A 21,792-nucleotide genomic window follows, 5' to 3' on the forward strand; every position below is an offset into this window, starting at 1 on the left:
ATATCAGTGTTTTAAAAAAAAAAATCAAACCAGTATATAAACCAGACCACTGCTACAAATTGATGCAGGCATTTTACATATAAACCAATCAATGTTTGCTTTCAGATCATTCAAATTGAAATGTCATGCCTCATAAATTGTTGTCTCTGCGTCAGGCGTCATGCTGCAGTCTGTAGGCTGGAATACACTGCACGACTTTTAAAATCTGAACAGATTATAAAACAGTAAGCATCATACACTTTCCAACTTGTAAATAGTTACAGAGAAAAAATGGACATCATGCACTAAACGACCGAGGATCACACCAGAATTTTACATCCTTTTGAAAACAACAAACTCATACATGAAACATAAACGCATAGACTCACAACAAATAAAAACAAAATGTGTTCTAAAACATGTTTGAAATCCTCCGGATTGGATGGAATCACAGTCTGATGCTTAAAAAATGGCAGTCTGTGCCCATCATATTCTACGCAATTTTCTGTAAAATCTCAGACTGGCTCTGACTTTTGGCAACTAGCATCAACTCCAGACTGCAAATCTGGGCACAAATCCATCAAAAATTGTGTAGTGAAATCCAGTCACTTTTAGTCGCTTGTTAGAAATCTTTTTCAACACTTGTAAAAGCTTTAAAAAACATAAGTGAGGTATTACTGATGTATTTTATGTCATAGAATAAAATGTGTAAATACCTTGAGCTTATTTCAGGCATTTAAAAGCACATATTGATTCAGGACAATGGAACTGGAAATAAATAAAAAAAAACTGTGATTGAGTGCTTTACATGTTGCTTTACAAGAAAAAGCTGTAATATGGACCCAGATATCCAGTCTTCTTGAGAAAAACAAAACAGTGCAAATGTTGACCACCACGCAGTCACCCAAGAAAAAACTGCATTGCTAAAGTATCGGTAATCCATAACTCACTCTAAAATGCTAACGCCATTAGCAACAGATCGCTCCTGTAGAACCCATTGTATCCACTCTGACTTATAGATAACAGTCAACATCTGCCAAAAGTCCAGACCACTGGTCACCTGTCAGTCAGAAAAGCAAGTACCTCTAAGAAAACAGGACTGGAGGAACTATAAGTATCTCTCTCGGTGGCAGTTCACCCATAGACATCTGATTCTTTCCATGCAAGACATTTCTAAATAATTTTTCACAGACCTCAGGCCAACAATCTCCCCCGGACACTAGGTATTGGTTGAATCTGGAATCTCATATTGCTGTGAACTGGAGCGTACCATCTTTGGGCAGTGTAAGAAGTGGCGAAGACAGCGCCAGGACTCTTGCTCTGCTCCTAGAAGATTTCAATGATGTGTGCAGATGTTTGGCTTGCAGCACTGCTTGTCAACACACGAGTGCAATGATGCACAATGGTTTCCGTCTTTCTGTGGTCAATACAAGGCCATTACGATGAGAGGTTAGCACCCTGCAAAAGCTGCAGATTCTGGTGAACGGTCAGTATGTTTTTAATCATTCTGACAGCTCATATCAATGACATGTCCCCACAGTTGCTACAATCACCAGAGCCAGAAGAGTGATGCCAGAAATTAGGCTCCATGGTGCATCATGGGACATTGAATAAATCAAGCAAGTCACAGTTTACTGCTTTAAAAACCTTGGATCATCACATGTATTACTTCACAGTGAATGCGTATACAATTAATTAAAGGTAGGCTCTTTAATCAGAATACTGACCTAGATCAGTATGTATGGCAAAATGATGCACAGATACATGTTAAGCCTAGACTTAGGCAAAATCAGTATCTCTGTCAGTCCTGGGCTTATACAGAAATGGAAAACTATAGCTTCACAAGTGTACCGTTTCAATCCAATGATCATGAAGAAAACCAAAAGGACCATAAACAAAATTTAACTGTAGAGAGAGGGTGGGGGCTCTGGAGGAGGACGAGAGGTCGGTGAAGGGCTGGAGACAGGGGCATTGGTGGTAGGAGAAACTAATGCGGCGATGATGGTGGGAGGAGCCAAGGAGGTGCAGAGAACAGGAGTAGCCAGGTGAGAGGAGCCATGGTGAAGTCTTGGCTGATGACATCAGGCGGATGATTGACAGTAATGGAGCCATTAGCAGAGGAAACCAGGGTGCAGACGAAGAGCTGATGGGAATGAACGATAACGATAGCTTTGGAGAACAAGGTGGAGTAGCCACAACGAGCATCCAAGGTGGAGCCAGAGTGCCTGAGGCGAGGCCGGTGTGACTAATGGCAGAGCCTGGTTGAGCTGAAGGGGTGGAGGGACGAAACATAGCTGAAGGCCCATAAGTCCATTGCACAGGCAGGGTGACGTTTGACCAAGGCAGAGCCGGAGTGATGAGGGAGCCCAGTAGAGCAGTCTCTGGTGGAGGCAAGGGAGGGAGAAGCCAAGGTGAAGCCAACAAGTCAACAAGCCGAGGTGGAGTGATTGGCACAGAAGCTAGAGGTGGAGCCATGGGATCAGCTGGAGACCAGAAGACCCAAGGCAGATCCACACAACTGAGTGGTGTTAGAGGAGAAGTCGAGGCTGAAGGGAACCAGTGGAGGCGGGGCTGACGGACTGGTTGAATCATGAATTGGAGGAGGGAGAGGGAGGCTGGGTGAGATCAGTGACGAAAACACAGACTTAGTTCAGGGCGACAAAACAGCAGCGATGAAGGCACAGAAGACTAGCTCAGGCTGGCTCAGCCCTCGTCTCTGGCACGGGCTGGTTCACTGTGGCAGGTTTGAGCTCCCTGACTGCAGTGGGCTCTGGTGTCATATCCGTGCTACTGGGTGAAACCTGGCTGGGCTCTGGGCTTGGCTGCGTGACGGGTGCGAGTTAGGCCTTGATGGTAGTAATGGTCTCTTCTGCGTCGCCCACAGTAAACGAGGATCCATCTACCCATAGCACAAAGTTAATGTAGGCCTACTCTTCCAGCATCCAACACAGATCTCCTCTTGGCATAAACAAAGCGGATTTCATCCCGCACCTAAACACCTCCATCAGGTTGAGGTCATCACAGGTAGCACAGTAGCAGTCTAAACTCCTCCACATAGTCCACCAGGTCTCTACCTCCTTGAAAAATAAAAATCACAGTCCCGTTAGGCTTGAAAAAGCTCCCGATGGGAGCCACGTTAATTGAGGCGATCTCCATAATTTTAGGGGTCCAGTATTCTGTAACATTTATGTCCAATGATGATGAAGAAAATATTATAAGATAAAAAGATAAAATGTAAATAAAATTATAAAAGGTTTATTAAATAACTCAAAAGCAGATTCAGAAACAAGCAGACACCACGAAACATTGCTAGGCACAAACAATCCACTCTAAAAAAAAAGGTTCTATATGGCACCAAAAATGGTTCTTGGCTTGTAATCATAGGGGAACCTTTTTTTAGTGCTATATAGCACCAATTTTGGTGATTCAGTGGTTCTTCAGCGGTTCTTCAGAGGTGCTATATAGCACCTTAGACAAAGAACCGGTGAAGAACCGCTGAAGAACCACTGAAGCACCAAAATTGATGCGATATATAGCACTAAAAATGGTTCCCCTATGATTACGAGCCAAGAACCCTTTTTGGTGCCATATAGAACCTTTTTTTTTTAGAGTGTACCAGACAATGAACTGAATGTAAAGAGGAACTTAAATATACAATGTCAACGAACTAAATGACGAGCAGGTGTATTGATTGCATGTCCATGGTAACTAAAGACTGGCAGGAAACTAGAATAAAAGAAACGGGTAACTGAAGAAAAACAAACTAAGTCCATGAAAGTGAACCTAAACAACAACAGAACATGACAACAAGCTTATGTTTAGCCATTAAAGGAATATTTTAAGGCTTTAATACCAAGGGAAGTTCAAATGAATGAAAATTCACCTAATTCATCTATTTCCTAAATGCATGTTGATATTATTGTTAGTGTTGTAGTCAAGATCACCTTAAAGGGTTAGTTCACCCAAAAATGAAAATTCTGTCATTAATTACTCACCCTCATGTCGTTGGACACCCGTAAGACCTCCGTTCATATTCGGAACACAAATGAAGATATTTTAGTTGAAAGCTGATGGCTGAGAAAGGCTTCACACAGGCCTCCATTGGCATTCAGTACATTGACACTTCCAAGATCCATGAAAGGCACTTAAAACGTCGTTACAAAGTCTATCTCACCACAGTGGCTCTACAATAATCATACAATGCGACGACAATAGTTTTTGTGCGCAAAAAAAAATCAAAATAACACCTTTATCCAACTTGTTCTCGACTTCCGTGTGCGCCTCCACGACGCATGCGCGAGAATATGACGCAGATCCGGCGTTCGGACATATGACCCAGAAGCGATTTGTTTACGAGCAGAGGAAGACGCGCGTGTCTAAGCTGTTGGATTCTACATTGATCGTGCTTTAGGTCTCGGCGTAGTGCTCAAAATGGGGCTTAAGTGCATTTCATCGATTCCCGAACACCGGCGCTACGTCATATTCTCGCGCATGCGTCGTGGAGGCGCACACGGAAGACAAGAACAAGTTGGATAAAGGTGTTATTTTGATTTTTTTTTGCGCACAAAAACTATTGTCGTCGCATTGTATGATTATTGTAGAGCCACTGTGGTGAGATAGACTTTGTAACGACGTTTTAAGTGCCTTTCATGGATCTTGGAAGTGTCAATGTACTGAATGCCAATGGAGGCCTGTGTGAAGCCTTTCTCAGCCATCAGCTTTCAACTAAAATATCTTCATTTGTGTTCCGAATATGAACGGAGGTCTTACGGGTGTCCAACGACATGAGGGTGAGTAATTAATGACAGAATTTTCATTTTTGGGTGAACTAACCCTTTAACCGAGACCAAGTCGAGACCAAGACCAGCATGTGCCGAGATCAAGACAAGACCAAGACTTTGTGGGATTGAGATCAAGACAAGACCAGGAACAAGACAGGGCGAGACCGAGTCAAGACCAAGACCAGACCAGCACTCCTTAAATTCATCTAAAAGATCCATATCTACTGTCTGAGAAATGACTTATATTTAATGAATTAATACAATTAGAATAGTAAGACACTAACAATACAATTCATGGCACAGAAGTTGCATCTGAACTGGTACAATTACACCTCCATAAATAATGCTCAGATTAATTTAACATTAAAACATTAACATTAACCATCACGGAATCCTTTATTCAACCGATTTGTTCAAAGCAGCTTATTCATTTAATAACGAAATGCTGCAAATTAGCAAAGACACAGTTTAAAATGAAATTTAATATGAAATTCTTGTTTATTGAACATTTGTATAAATCAATATCATTGGAAATCACGGTTAAATTCATGAAAACAGCACTCTTGCTCTTGCGATATTGCTTAATTATATTCTATTTTATATAAAAAAAATAATCTCGGACTTTTGTGGGCATTTATATTAATTTTGGTCATTTTTGATACAATGCTGCATTGATTTTGAACCCGACAGCACAGTAACAAAAGAAATCACATTACAAAGAAGTTATTGATTGCATTTTAAGCTGTAAGTTTTACATCAAATCACATTAATGATGTAAAATCAGACAATGCACCGGCAACTTAGTAATATCCTTGCAGTTGTGGTCTTGAGATAAAATCCAGAGTCCTCTAAGTCCGAGACCAAGACAAGACTGAGGAGAAATGGAGTCAAGACCGAGACAAGACCAAGACCGGTCTCGAGTACTACAACCCTAATTATTGTAAACAATCCACCCATGAATACGTAAAACAAATATTTACTTCATACTTTTTCATCAAAATGTCATAAATGAATCATCCAGTAAAAGTTTTTTTCTGGTGATGTAGTATGTCTCCTTAATCTTGACTTTAATTGCCAGACAATGTAATGCCTAAAACACTAAAATGATAATACAATAACAAGCTTTACAACTTAAATAATACAGAAGTTTTTATATTACTTAGAAACATGCTATCTGCCAATATTCTCCGCCTTTGTCATTCTAAAATTTTACATTGTTTCCATGTTAAAACCCAAAACAAGAGACTGCAGCGTCAGCCGTGAATGCTGCCTGGTAAATTCCAGGGCAGAAAACATCCTCCTTGGAGGCCGTTATACACAATAGTGAGAATGACTTGTGGTTTAGTGCCTGTTTTATGCATACAGTCTCTTGGTTTGGCACAAAAGCTGTGGACTGGGAACTAGAAGCAAAGAGTCACCAGAGTGAGAAACACTATATTCACATGGTATTGTTGTCTTTCCCTAAAACCAACAAAGAGTTTGTGTTTGTAGTATTCTATTTACAGTAGAAACACAAACAACAGAACTGTGGTGCATGCCAAACATCATCCATAAACATGAGATGAATACAGATAAAATCAAGGATCCAAGATAAATTAAATGTTTAATTTTCCCACGATGCACTTCAAGGAAACGGATGAGTGGCGATGGCAGTATATGGAAGCTGAAGTTCAATAAACTTCATGTAATAGATGTATTAGAAATATGATGATGAATCTCCAATAATAATGCAGCTGGACAACTGATGCATGTCAGTTTATGAATTTGCTTTAACTAAACATCTGTTTAGCTGTGCATTTACTGAATGTATTTTTTCTTATTTTTTTTAAATATATTACATCATTTTTAATTCTTAAGCATCTGATATAATTAGTTTATGATTGTTTAAAATCTTTTGTGTAAAGCTAAATTTGAATTACTATTATTTATGAAATGCACTATACAAACAAACTTACCTTGCCCAAATGTACAAACAGTGTCCACTAAGTGATGATTTATCTCGCAACACAGTGTCTAATATTTTTTAAGCTATAGTGTGGAAATAGCTGGAACAAAACAAACTTCTTATAATAATTGTATTTTATTTTAATCAGTGAATACAGCATTTAACAAAGAACAATTGTAGCAACATCAATCAGAACAACATTCGAACTTTTACATTGAGAGAGAAAAAAAAAAAGAACACATTGAAAGTGAGTTGCTTGGATGCCAGAGAAATACAATAATGCGAAGGCTCCGGATGCACAGCAGTTCACTGAGTTTTACAGTCAATATCTCCTTCACTTGTCCCCTTCAGTTTCTTCAGTTCCACAAGCAGCTCCTGTTCCAGTGTTAAAATCTCTTTGGGCTTCTTGTACTACAACAAAAGCGAGAGAAACTCCATATAAAATCCATTGCTGGATGGAATAGCTGAGTACTGGAGCAGACAACAGAGGTGTGAGCAGTTCAGTTCAACCTTCTCTACTTAGGTGAACCAATAAAAAGTGACGGCATAGTTGCCCTTTTGATGATCTGAGACCAGAATTGTGTGCTCTCTTAGTGGGGATTAGAGTTTTGGCAACCTGCTCCCAGATCCACGCAAAAGGGAAAGTTCCTCTACGTGATGCGGAAAAAACTGTGAATACATACCTTGCAATACAGAAAGAGCTTAGAGAAAGTGATTAAGTGAGACAAGAAGCGAGAGTTCACTCACGCTGATGATTAAAGTGTTGTTGGCGTGGGTAAAACTCAAGGCTGCGCTCTCCAAAGGCAGCTGGCAACGGTCAAGATCTGGAATACTGAACTTCTTATAGTACCTGGGAAATGAGGAGAAGAACAAGAGAATGTTTCTCATGGCCGGCCATCCATCTTCCATCTAGATCAACAGTGCCACCTATAGGGTTACTGTAGGGCTATTGCAACTAAACAATTAGTTCATCAACACTTTTCACCACTGGGTTATTATAGTTAACTAAAACAGAAACTAAAACAATAAAAAAAAATCATTTTTGTTACTTGAAATGCAATACACTTATACTGAAATAATAAAATATATAAAAAAATATTTCAGCTAGCATCAAAATTGATTAAAAAAAATGTGTAAGAACTATAATAGTATCTCAATGGTATTAAAATAACACTGCTTTTCACTAGGAATCCTGAATTTATGAGCAGAAGTTACCTTTTTGACAAATTTGATTTTGATATGATTATTGTATTTCTCTCATTTTAAGATGAATGCATACATGAACAGGAATGGACTTGTACACACACACCCTAACCCCACACACACACACACACACACACAAAAAAAATAAATTTTATATATATATATATATATATATATATATATATATATATATACATATACATATACATATACATATACATATACATATACATATACATATACATATATATATATATATATATATATATATATATATATATATATATATATATATATACACACACACAGTGCACAGCATAAATGAGTAAACCCGCTCTGAAACATAACAAATTCAGCAATTACTCTTAACTTAGAAGACATGTTAGAGTTCTTTAGAGATATAATGTTCCAGGAAGTCTGCTTGACCAATTACCAGAGAAGCTTGTTAAAATTATTCAGGAAAATACGATTTTCTTATCAAAATGAAACAATGCTGTGTTGCAGAAATGAGTACAGCCTCCTGAAAGTTACTAAATAAAACTAAATCTTTTTTTCTGGTGGAGGTTTAAGGCAATTTTTGATCAACAGGTAAGTATGTTGAACCAAAACATTTAAAGAGAAGTAATTGCTTGACCATTAAACGTGTTATATAGCCCACTGAACCATTCTCAGACTTAATGCTGACAGCAAAAGAACCACTTGGGAGAGAACTGTCAGGAGACTTATTTCTTAGCACAAAAGACTGGTACAAGAGGATTACCAAATCATTGTTTTAGGTGTAAATATATAGCAAAAGTAACAGAAATTAAAAAAAACTATTGACTTGTGACACGGCCACTGAAATAATCAGGCCTTCATTGTAAGCTTTCATTTAGTGATGAGTGATTTTTTTTGCTAGGCAAAGAGTAAGAGATATTCCAAGCGAGTGTCACAGAGCCAGCAAAAGCTATGAAAAGAGTGAGTGTTTATCTCACAGAGTAAGATGCAGACTGCAGAAGTGACATGCAGGGTTGTTGTCCAAACTGGAACTACCTACTGTAGCCAAAGCACAATAAAGTCAATTAGCCTTTTCCAAGGTCCATAATTACAAAATATAGACTTCTGGGAATCCATACGCTGGTCTCATGAGACCAAGTCAATCATTTTGGATCTAACAGCAACTAAAATGTTCTGGTGTTGCTAGAGGAGGAGTACAGTGAAAAGTGCCCACAGTAAAGTTCAGTGATAGTAAAGCTCTTATAGGGATGTATGTGTGCTGAAGGTGTGAGAGAGTTGTGCTTTATCAGTGTGTCATGAATTCACACACCACTGTGTGATGTAATACAAAAACTTGAAGCGGAAGATGCTACCCTCTCCTCATTCCCTGCGTTGTTGGGTGTTTTTTCAACATGACAATGACGATATGCATTCTCCCAAGGTGAAAACCCTTCTGTGGACATGTATTTAACCCAGTCTTAACACTCTTAAGCACCTGTGGGGGATTCTGTAGAGACGAGTTGAGCAACACTACCCATTAAAGATCAGGGCATTTAAGGAGGTCATCATCCAGGAGTTAAACAGGACAGATGTGACAATTTATCATGAACTTGTACTCTCCTGGCCAAGAAGCCATCAGAGCAGATACTTAAAATTATGGAGGACATACTAAGTACTGGAATTGTATACATTTGTTGAATGAAATCTAGGGTGTACTCATTTCTGCAATCCTTCATTTAAACAAAATTGGCTAATTTACTTATTTTACGGATATTAATGACATATATTTATCTGGTTTTATATATATATATATATATATATATATATATATATATATATATATATATATATATATATATATATATATATATATATATATATATATATATAAACACACACGCATTATATATTTTAAAACAAAAATGTGATACTTTGTCAAATTCAAGCCGGACAAATAAACACTAAATTACTTTAAAACACTCAATGGATAGGCCACAATCAACACTAGTTGGTTTTGAAATGGTTTAGCAATTTCAATTCTCTTACTTGCATCAATTTTAAAGAACTCACTTTTTGTTTGAGGTTCGAATGACACAACATCTTTCCATCGGCTCTGCTGACACACTGTAGACCTCAATAGGATAGGAAATATTACGGATCCTCCATTGGAAACTGGTCTTTGTGTCCTTACGCATGAACAACGGCTGTGGGCATAAAAACACTTAAGACAACAAAACAGGTGGCCTAGCACACATCATAATTAAAACACTTTCATTAATACATCAAGACAATGAAATCAAACCTTACATTTGAACTGTTCTCTTTTATTAAATCAGAGGTAATGCCGTTTTGGGTTGTTTCACCAACTTCCCATGTCCACTGCCCCTGCCCTCCAAAAGTGCTTTTATGTCTCCACTTTCGCACTAACGAAAGATGGAATGATTACAAAATACAAATCTGAATTAGTATAGTATAGATTCAAGCAAATAAACACTGGGAAAAAAATCACTTACAGACAAGTTCATCTGTTTTCAGGTCATACTCCTCAGCCATCTCATTTCCATCCTCAAACAGATAATGCACTTTCCTTTTCCCTAATGAGAAAGGCATATGAAGGCGTCTCTCAGGTCATACTTTATATTACAACGAACTATATACACGCGTTAAAATAAAAAAAACATTCTTTTAACTTGTATTTTTGGTGATATTTAGCATAGGTCCCGATGCTATTAGCCAGTAGCAAATGTATTCGACTTATAACACTTTTTAGCAAGACTGCCAGCATAAATACACATACAAAATAGCTCTTCTAAAAATAACACAGAAGATATATGCGCACCATCAGATATTAAGGCAGTTTTCTTGGCTTTCCTAAGCGCATCTGCCCAGTGATGTTGAACAGCCATGCTTCATTCGCTTTCATTTCCTCAAACAATCCTACGTCTGAAGTTGCCAAGGCAACCGCTATTTCTCAAACAAGATTCATTTCTTTAATGCATTTCCAAAATGTATATACAGTAACATATATAATTATAACCATAAAAAACAGTAACAATAAGTTAAAAAAAAAGCAACGTATCATTAAAATGTTTTTTTTTTTTTTTTAAACGCAAGCGCTAGTTTTTTTTTTTACTTTGACCCGGAAGTTGATCCATTTAAAAACACTCGTGTGTTGCTCCTAGAAAGAGGAGCAGGAAGGGGTAAGATTTTAGTCATTTAACTTTATGTTGTTATGCCTTTAAAGATTTATAATGTTTAGTATATGTTGTTGTAACACAGCAATCCGTGTATTCGCTTGCCTATATAAGGACATTAGTCTATGGATCCTTCGGATAGTATTTCTGCTATATCGGTCGTGACAGTCTTCTGTAGGTTCGATCTGTGTTTTTCTGTAGATATGTGAAGCCTACTAAGCCCAAACATTTTGTTTTTAAAGCTCCTTTCCCTACCCTGGCCGGAATGGACGGTCATGGTATCCTGAAAGCCTTCCCTAAAGTAAAGAGACCCAGGCCCAATGATCAGAAGGACGCGCCTCCCCACAAGCGGACGCCCGCTGAAACAATAACAGGTTCATAATTCTCCCTCCAAAGTATACTTGAGTAAAGCAACAATGATTGTTTGAGAGATTGAAGCTCCATATTTTACTTAATGTAAATATTTTGACATAGTTATCCTCCTATACACTGAATTGTGTATTTTTGGCGAAGTGGATACTCTGCCGAAGTTTGGATATTTTGGGCGAAGTGCTGTTCCTTTTAATTTGATGGTCATTTATGGTTTAGGTCGGAATCGGATGTTAGTTTTATAATGATCAATAATCACCGTAATACCAATAGCTTGACTGATGTGACCTGCCAGAACTGACTCGACGCTTGATTGCTATTTGAGATCATTCCACCAGCTGGGAACAGTCCAGGAAAAGGTCCATGAGAGTGATGTTGTGCCTCAGCAGTTGTCTTGTAGGCAAACATCAGTGCCTTGCATCAAATTCAAGGCACTGATGTTTGCCTACAAGACAACTGCACTAATATACCTAAACTCGCTAGAAGAAAAAAATAAACCTTGCAATGCGTACTATGCTAGACTAACTAAGACTTGCCACACCACATGTATACTATTTGCCCTCTTGTTGCTCTGATTGCTTCTATTTTTCTCCTCATTTGTACATCGCTTTGGCTAAAAGCGTCTGCTAAATTATTTAATGTAATCTCCTCCCTCCTTCTCACAACTTGCTTTAGGTACATTTTTCCAAGGAGTCACAATATACATAGTTCCAGCTGGTATAGGGAAAGCCAGGTGTGATATATTCCATCGACAGATCGCCCAGAATGGAGGACAGGTAGCGTCCACAGTCTCTCCCAGCTGCACACACGTTGTGGTGGATGATTCAGTCGATTGTAATAGAGCTCTGAGACTTCTGAAAGTGGAAAGACTGCCCTCTGCTGTTCAGCTGGTCAAATGCACTTGGTTGAGTTCCTGCATTAGTGAGAAAAGATTACTAGACCCTGAAGACTACAGCCTCCTTCCTCCTGAGAGGTAGGTCACTGAAGTCTAGACCCAATTGCAGTGGCATTGCCTGTGGTTTTTTATTTAAGAAATGTGTAACCGGATTGATATTTAGCCACTCGTTTGACTTTTGAACTCATGTGTAAATGTTTATTCTGCAGGAAGTTTTGTAGAAATAAATACTTAAAGAACATGTCCTCAGTCCCACAGTTGCCCCTTCTGAGAAGTTAAACGAGACCGCAGTCGGCCCAGTTCCAGAAGTTACAGTAGCACAGGATCCTTTGAAAATCCTTAAAAATCAGGATCCTCAAGAAAATCTCACAGAGACGGTAACAAAGTGAAGGATGGGAGGTTATTGTAAGATCTGTAAGATCCATCTATTTTTTTCCCCTCATGCAGTGCATTTAATATGACTTATTTCACAGGTGCCAGAGATTCATGAGGAAGATGGTGTATCTCAGAATGATCTGGAGGCCTTGATCAGTGGCGTTCACCCATCTGAGAGCAACCAAGAGCAGGGCCAGAGTTTGGCAGAGTATCCAGTTTTGTCTGGGAAGTGGGTCTGTTCCCAACCATCCACGACTAAAGGGGAGAACCATAACAAGCATCTTACTGACAAACTGGAGCCGCTGGCTAAAGCCTATACACACACGGGAGATAAATGGAGAGCTCTGGGCTACTCTAAAGCAATCAATGCCCTCAAAAGCTACCACAAGCCCATCACTTCATATGAGGTCAGTTCGGATACACACGAGTCCTCGGATTTATTTGTGTTAAGAACACGTAGTAGTTTGCATATCAAGACTCGTTTCAAGCATGCAACAGTGATTAATTTAGTATTAAAATCTATTTTTTTAACGTTTTCAACTTTCTTTAATGTGTAACGCAGTTTGAGCATGAAAAAGGTCTGCAAAGTTTCAAAGCACAAAGTCCACTCCAAAGGGCGTCTATATCAGTAAGCCCTGTTTCTGAACTCCTTCAAACTCAGTCTTTTTTTGGGAAAGTACACAATTCGACTCTTTATTCCTCATTTAAATAATTCCTGCACAAGGCATACACAAAAAAGAGGAAATGCCTGGTTAAGTTACATTAGTAGTGCATTGAAACTTATAGGTTATAGTAAGGGCCATGACATTTCCCAAACAACCTTGAAGTGGTTGACCAATTACAACACACTGGTCCAGCCGACTAATCAGAGAACATTAGAGCACATTCTTTCAGAAGGAGGGACTTCATAGAGACCGGAACTAAACAGAGCGTTACAGACAGACTGGGAAGTGAGGTGCTGCAGCAATGTAAAAAACTATGTGTTTTTGAACATTCAAGAATGAAAACCTATTTTAGTAGATCCCAAAAACATAATCAAGACTTTGTAAAAGGGCATAATGTGACGACTTGAATAATTATTACCAGTTTTTATACATTTAAAAAAAATACAGTAAAAATGAATGCACATAAACATGTTTTTTTTACCTCTTCTATTTGTAGGAAGCATGTAAAATTCCAGGTATTGGTAAACGCATGGCAGACAAGATCATGGAAATCATGGAAAGCGGACATTTGCGTAAACTGGATCACATTGGTGAGGAAGTACCTGTTCTTGAAATGTTCACTAACATCTGGGGTGCTGGGGCCAAGACTGCACAGATGTGGTATCAACAGGTAAGACTGTTATACAAGGAAACTGTAGTTCAATGTTTGATATTAAACGTATGCAAATTTGTATGTAATTAGGGCTGCATGATTAATCGTAAACGAACCGTAATCGCGATATGGCTTATGTGCGATTTATGAAAGCGTAATGGCTGCGATTCTAATTCAATAAATATATGCCCAATGTGTTAGTGGAGAGCGTCTCTGTGATCAGGAGTAAACGCTGCTCCATCTGAAAGCTTTTTAATAATAAAAATGTTATTGTAATTGTAATATTTCTTATTTTGTTAAATATTTTTTATTTTATTTAGCAATAATAATAATCATAATCATTATTATTTGTCACATTAATATATAAACACAATGTTATGTGTACACTCTAAAAAAAAAAAAAAAGGTTCTATATGGCACTAAAATTGGTTCTTGGCTCGTAATCATAGGGGAACCTTTTTAAGTGCGATATAGCACCAATTTTGGTTCTTCAGCGGTTCTTTTGCTAAGGTGCTATATAGCACCACTGACTAAGGTGCTATATAGCACCGCTACCATATACAGAACATGTTAAGATATGGTGCTATATAGCACCAAAAGTGGTTCCTCTATGATTACGACGAAGAACCACTTTTAGTGCCATATAGAACCTTTTTTTTTTTTTTTTTTTTAGAGTGTACACACTTTTCATTTGTAAAAATAATAAAAATCACAATTTAAGCCAGAATAATCTTAATTAGAAATTTTCCCCAAAACGTGCAGCCCAATATGTAATGTAATTTGCATTTGTATGTGTCAGGTGCCACTGTAACGCAACATTATTATTCAAAATGAAATGGAGCCCCGAACATGATGGCAAGATATTGAATTAAGAATTCATCCCCACAATTGATTAATTTGTTTCCTTGTTTTATTTAAATTGTGGTCATGTTGTAGAAATGTAACTAAAACGAGGAAATTAATTGATGTGGCCATGATTTAACTAAAATGAGGGAACAAATTTGTATAACATGGCCATGATTTAACTAATATAAAAAAATTTGGCCATGAATTAAAAGTTGTGGGAATTTTTTCCTAGTACAGATAATCACTAAATAAGTGTGTTCTGGAGAGGAGAAAAAAAAAAAACAGAAAAGAAACACTTTAACGGATTATGGCAGCCCTAGACTCTGTACATGGCAAAAACGGCTATGACTCTGACCCTGTTAGCTAATCAGGAAAAACATGGACACTTCAACCAACAATGTAAATTTAGAGCCGGATTACCTGATTGTCCAAACAAAGGACATTTTTCACTCTTTCGAGTTCTCAGACATGAAAGTCATCTGTAAACTGTCAGTACATTCCAATCAGAAGTAAGTAGCCTATGCCAGGTTCCCTCCAATGCCTTCACCCTCCTCAGTGACTAGGCTGTTGAAATAAGTCATTCAGAATACACTTTAATGCCATCTTTCCAAGCCAAGATGGGGAATGTTTGATGTTACTAGTAGTGCAGAACATTTACAGCAGCTTTGTACTCTGTGGAACACAGTTTTCAGTAATATTAAGCAACAACCATAGTATTTTACGTTTAAGATTAAATGGATGATTTGATTTCATTTATTATCATAGGGATTTCGCACACTGGAGGATATTCGCACTAAGGCTGTTTTGAATCACACTCTAAGGATCGGACTAAAACACTATGATGATCTCCTTGAGCGGATGCCGAGAAGTGAAGCAAATGCGATCGAAAAAAAGGTTTGTACAGAGCTTATTTTAAATGGCCTGCAGTAAAAGAAAATAGCTATAATCAAGCAGTTAAACAGAGGGACTTCCTTTGTTCTAAATATCCATAACAACATCCGTTTGTGAAGAACAAGAATATAGCTACATGATTTTCAAAGCAGAACATAATCTATCTGAATTTATAAAGCACAAGCAGGCAAAAAAAAAAACTATTTTGCGTTGGCAGCAGCAAGACTGTCAATCTTTCTTTGTTGGCTGATGGACATAACAGAGATTGTTAGTGAGTCTGTCGTCCCATAGGAAGAGTGGGAGTCCTTGAAAGTTGGCGCTTCATAAGTCAGAAGTTACCGAGCTCCCTTACGGAGTCTTTGGCCCAAGCCAGTTGTTTTCTTACTATTACTTGGAACAGCCCCCTGTTTTCCTCTTAACAGATAAAAGGGCAGATGAGTGCAGCATGTGCTGTCCTAGCTTGACAGGATGATATGTAGAGCATGTAAACTTATGTGCTGCGTTTTTAGCTCCAAATTGCCAGAATGCTAAGTACAAACAAGCACATTTTAATCATGTCATTACAACACTGCTTAAAACCTGACAAACTTTAAATGCAAGGGTTTTTTTTCTTTTTCAAATGAAAAGGATGCTATTTTATGCCAGAGAGTTTCTATACAGTCAATTGTACAGAAATGCTAAAAATAAATTACAAAACCAAGTCTGTAAGATTTTTTTTTTTTTTTTTATTCTTGAAAGAAGTCTATGCTCACCAAGGCTGTATTTATTTGATAAAATAATATTAGTGTTTTTGCTATATTTTTGAAGTTATTACAATTTAAAATGACAGATTTCTATTTAAAAATGTTTTTTTTGTTTTTTTATCTGTGACGCAAAGCTGAATTTTCAGCAGCCATTTCTCCAGTCTTTAGTGTCACATGACTCTTCAGAACGCATTCTAATATGATTTGGTGCTCATTTCCTATTATTATCAATGTTGAAAACAGCTGTGCTGCTTAATATTTTTGTGGAAACCGTGACCCCTTTTTTTCTAAATTCTTTGAATAGAAAGTTCAAAAGAACAGCTTTTTTTTGTAACTGTAAATGTATTTTTAAAATGCATTTAAATAAATAAATACTTTTATTGTATATAAATGATCAATTAATAAAAACAGTTGCATATGAACAAAATAAATGATACAACTAAAAAACATAAACATTTTACAGGTGAAGGAGGCAGCTCATAGTGTGGACACACAGCTGGTGGTTATGGCATGTGGCTCATACCGCAGGGGCAAGACCACATGTGGAGATGTGGACGTTCTCATCACTCACCCTGATGGAGAATCGCACAAGGGTGTTTTCAGCAAAGTATTGCACTTCCTCCATCAGAGTGGTATGCTGTAATATTTACAGAGAAATGCAGAATAATTCATATCTATTCAATAAACCCACAATTAATATAATTTTTTTTTTATTTTACCTTCCAGGGTTCCTGACAGACGACCTTGTTAGCCATGAGGAGAACGGTGAGCAGAAGAAGTACATGGGCATCTGCCGGCTTCCTGGCCCTTCTCAGCGCCACAGACGCCTAGACATCATTGTAGTGCCCTATGCTGAATTTGCATGTTCTCTTCTGTACTTCACTGGCTCCGCCCACTTTAACCGATCAATGAGGGCATTGGCTAAGACCAAACACATGAGCCTATCAGAGCACTCGCTAAACTGTTCTGTAGTGCGGCAGCATGGTGTGAAATTGGTGGCGGGAACTCCTCTACACACACTGACGGAGAGCGATGTCTTCAAACAGCTGGGCATACCTTACAGAGAACCACGTGAGCGAGACTGGTGACAAGGCTAAAATCATATCATTTGTATGTGACTGCAAGTTTTACATGGGAACTCCTTATGATTTTATGGAATAATGCTGCTGTAATCACATTTTTAATGTGGGAGTGCATAAAGGCTAATAGTGATGAATTTGAATCAAATGGCTTCAAAGATCTTAAACTTTTTATTGGTGTATTTTTAATGAGAGAATTATTATCTCTTGATTTATACTACTTAAAATATGTAAATTATTAAAACACCTCAAAAAGTATGAACTTGTCTTTTGTGAATAAATTGTATTAATGAAAGGTTGAAACGTATCGTTCATTTGACTGATGTGTTGATGACTTAGCAGTCCAGTAGTTGAAATGGAGGACAAAATAGAATTACTTTGTTGTCATTTGTGGGGAAAACGCACTCTTTATATACACTTAGTTGGTTCTGTTGACACATTTGTTCACTGAAAAAAGAGTGTTGGATTTACATGATTTAATCTTGTACATCGGTCCCACATGAATCAATTAAGTTAAACCTAAATTGTTCATGTAACTTATGCTGCCTTCACGTGCTCTCGGAATTATCATAAATTTCATAAATAGGTAAAAATTGCACATGAATGCCCTCACATTTTGAAACTGGAATGCAAATGAGCTCGTAATCACGACTTCAGAAGTCGGACTTATCAAATTTCTGATAGCACGTGAAGGCAGCATATATATAAATTAATTCATCCCATTCAATTTCATATATTTAAATGTCACACAACTGAATTATAATGCTGTGCTAGATAGTTTACAAACTTTTAGCTAGTATTAGCACAAATTAGTATCTTAAATGCCAAGCGTTAAAAGCTCCTTCAGCAAAGCAGTTATGATGTATCAGTCCACAGCCTCAGCAAATGCTCCACTCTTCTCCACAATGGTAACCCACTGTAATTTAAATTGATCTATAAATTCCAACGTGATTAATCATTAAAGAGTTCAAAATTCAAAATAAATTAGTTACTTACCCGTAAGACCTTTATTCATCTTCGGAACACAAATTAAGATATTTTTGTTGAAATCCGATGGCTCAGAAAGGCTTTCATTGGCAGCAATGTAATTTGCACTCACAAGACCCATAAAAGGTACTAAAGACGTCGTTACAAAGTCCATCTCATTATAGTGGTTCTACAATAACTTTATGAAGCGACAAGAATAGTTTTTGTGCGAAAAAAAAATCTAAATAACGACTTTATTCAACAAGTTATTTTCTTCTGCTTAGACCTTTGACGTGAATTTACGAAGCACCACGACGCATGCGAGAATATGATGTAGAGCCGGCGTTCTGACCTGACACATGACCCGGAAGTGAGGAGTTTTGTTTACAAGCAGAGGAAGACGCGCCGTCTCTAAGCTGTTGAATTCTACATTGATCGTGCTTTTGGTCTTGGCGTAGTGGTCAAAATAGGGCTAAAGTGTGCATTTCCTGAATGCCTGAACCGTGAGAAACGAACAAGTGCACGTAAAAGTGCCTTATTAAAGCCGCGAAATGAAAGTCATATTCTCGCGCATGCGTCGTGGTGCTTCGTGAGTTCACGTCAAAGGCCCAGGAAGAAGAAAATAACTTGTTGAATAAAGTTATTTAGATTTTTTTTTTTTACGCTCAAAAACTATTCTCGTCGCTTCATAAAATAATTGTAGAACCACTGTAGTGAGATGGACATTTTAACGACGTCTTTAGTACCTTTTATGGGTCTTGTGAGTGCTAATTACATTGCTGTCAATGGAGGCCTTTCTGAGCCATCGGATTTCAACTTACAAGGTCTTACGGGTGTCGAACGACATTAGGGTAAGTAATTAATGACAGAATTTTTATTTTTGGGTGAACTGACCCTTTAAACACTATAATTATACACTATCAAGTCTCCCCTTTTCTTATCTTATCTTGTTTCAGTTGCACCCAGTTTCAGTTAATGCAACTCAAATCATTAATGTAATCTCAACACAGATTAAGTTCACTTCAATTTGACATATATTTAAGTGGATTGAACATTATCAAATTAAGTTAGGATAAAATGTGTTGCAATTGTGTTGCTTTAGCTCATTTTAACTAAGAAATTTCAACAAGCAGCAAAAATATTTTTTTTCAGTGTTGACTTAGACATCATGAATGACCGTTTTTATAAATCAGTTGAATTGATAAATGACTCACGCATAATACAAAGACACTCATATTTTTGTTCTTACACTGAACATTTTGGGCTTTAAATTTCATGTCCATGATTTTCAAGCATAATTTCAATAATTCTCCGACCTTCTAGGCTACACCCAAGCAGTTTGTCTTGATGCATAAAATACAATCAGACATTAGAAATGAAACACAGAAAAAGGACAACTTGAATAAAATTAGATTTGTATTATTTTTTCACCAACAACATACGGAAACAGCACACTGGCAACCTACAATAACGTATAGTTTTGAGCTAGTTTAGTGTTTTATAGTTTTAGCTTTTCAGTACATTTTGTTTTTATTTTAGTTTTAGTAAGGCTTTGTGTATGTTTGTGATTTAAACAAAATCTTGATTATTTGTGATGAAATATTTAAATCGACTGACAGCTCTAGTCTTTTATTTTTAACATGCATCAAGCTTATATTTCATGCTCAAATAAGTCATTAAGAATCATGGGCAGAATCAAGGCATCTCACTATGGGTGACCAGTAGTTGTGAAGTATCAGTGGCGTAACTCGCAGGATCACTGATGCACACAAGCTCTCACAACACAACAGCTGCAAGCCATGTGAGGGACCCTAACCTAACTGTTTAAAGGCAACTGCATATCAACCAACCTCAACATCCTAACAATAACATAGCAATGCATCCGCACAGCAACACGGGAACAATCGTTCAGAAAACCTTGGCAAATGCATGTCAAAACCACCCAAAACATACTGACAACCACGTAACAATGCATTAAAACCCCACTTAAAACAACCGAGGACTTCACAATCTCACAGCAGTGTGCTAACAACCTACTCTACAAAAACTAAAGCTTACTCTACAAAAAACAAAAACTTACTCTATAACTATAAACTTATAAACTACTCTGTAACATGCAATATTTACATACGGAGACCCCACTGTGTGATACTCCAGCCTCCATGTGACACTGTGATGGCTCAGTGTGCTTCTGCCTTCAGATCAATCGCATGTTTATATTAATTTAATCACGTACATATACTGGGAGAATACAAAACCATAATGATGAGTACAAAAGCACAACATTTTATTATTGTGAATGTGCACAAATAAAAGTAGGCCCTTTATGAATGATGATGTCTTGCTCTTATCTGTATGACCAAAAATGACAGAGTATTCTTAGTTCTTTCCAGTGTTATCAGGAATAATGCAAGGGATATCTGCATGAACACTTGGATATGCTGTTGCGGAGCCCTGGAGGGCAAAACAGCCATAGAACTGCAGCACAAAAAATATGTGAACAAGATGCAAGTTTTGGGCACTTGTGATCCATACACAGCACCTGCTTAAGTATTTCAATCACTAAAAACTGCGGGACATTTTTAAAACGCTTAACGTGAAGAACACTTATAGGGTGAGTTGCACCAATAAGGATTAAATTAAGCAAAGATTAACGCTAATCAAGGATTTGTTGATCTGGGTTTTATTTTAAAGGAACACTCCACTATTTTTGAAAATAGGCTCTTTTTCCAACTCCCCTAGAGTTAAGTAGTTGAGTTTTACCGTTTTCAAATCCATTCAGCCGATCTCTGGGTCTGGCGGTAGCATTTTAGCATAGCTTAGCATAGATAATTGAATCTGATTAGACCGTTAGCATCTCGCTCAAAAATGACCAAATATTTCGTTATTTTTCCTATTTAAAACTTGACTCTTCTTGTAGTTACATTGTGTATTAAGACCGACGGAATGAAAAGTTTCGATTTTCTAGGCTGATATGGCTAGGAACTATACTCTCATTCCTGCGTAATAATCAAAGAATGTTCCTGCCTTACCATGGGTGCAGTAGGCACAATGATATTACGCAGCGCCTGAAAATAGTCCCCAGCTAGGTAACTTCCAACGTGACCGGCACTAAGTTTGAGTAGTTGCAGGTATTCCGGTTCAAATATACGGTTCAGGATCTGCACCAAAGTAAATATCTTCTGATATCGTCTCTCACAAATGTCTCCATGGTTACAAGGCACGCTCCTTGT

The 21,792-nt window shown here is 37.6% G+C and overlaps 2 protein-coding genes across 2 annotated transcripts; one reads left to right on the top strand and one right to left on the bottom strand.

The window, feature by feature from the left end:
• Positions 1-6,826: 6,826 nt before the first annotated feature.
• dpcd (deleted in primary ciliary dyskinesia homolog (mouse)) lies at positions 6,827-10,817 on the bottom strand. Its single transcript, XM_079812516.1, has 6 exons — positions 10,724-10,817; positions 10,398-10,478; positions 10,192-10,307; positions 9,955-10,088; positions 7,453-7,555; positions 6,827-7,116 (listed from the first exon to the last, which is right to left on the bottom strand). Exons 1-6 carry the CDS (start codon positions 10,788-10,790, stop codon positions 7,012-7,014), a joined length of 606 nt encoding a protein of 201 aa, XP_079668642.1. The 5' UTR covers positions 10,791-10,817; the 3' UTR covers positions 6,827-7,011.
• Positions 10,818-11,021: 204 nt separating this feature from the next.
• Positions 11,022-17,893, top strand: poll (polymerase (DNA directed), lambda). Its single transcript, XM_079812121.1, has 9 exons — positions 11,022-11,084; positions 11,321-11,452; positions 12,123-12,420; positions 12,593-12,719; positions 12,816-13,124; positions 13,879-14,052; positions 15,646-15,774; positions 16,978-17,146; positions 17,241-17,893. Exons 2-9 carry the CDS (start codon positions 11,344-11,346, stop codon positions 17,600-17,602), a joined length of 1,677 nt encoding a protein of 558 aa, XP_079668247.1. The 5' UTR covers positions 11,022-11,084; positions 11,321-11,343; the 3' UTR covers positions 17,603-17,893.
• The last annotated feature ends 3,899 nt before the right edge of the window (positions 17,894-21,792 follow it).

Source organism: Gobio gobio (assembly GCF_949357685.1).
Source record: "Gobio gobio genome assembly, chromosome: 3".
In the NCBI taxonomy this organism is placed as follows: Eukaryota; Metazoa; Chordata; class Actinopteri; order Cypriniformes; family Gobionidae; genus Gobio; species Gobio gobio.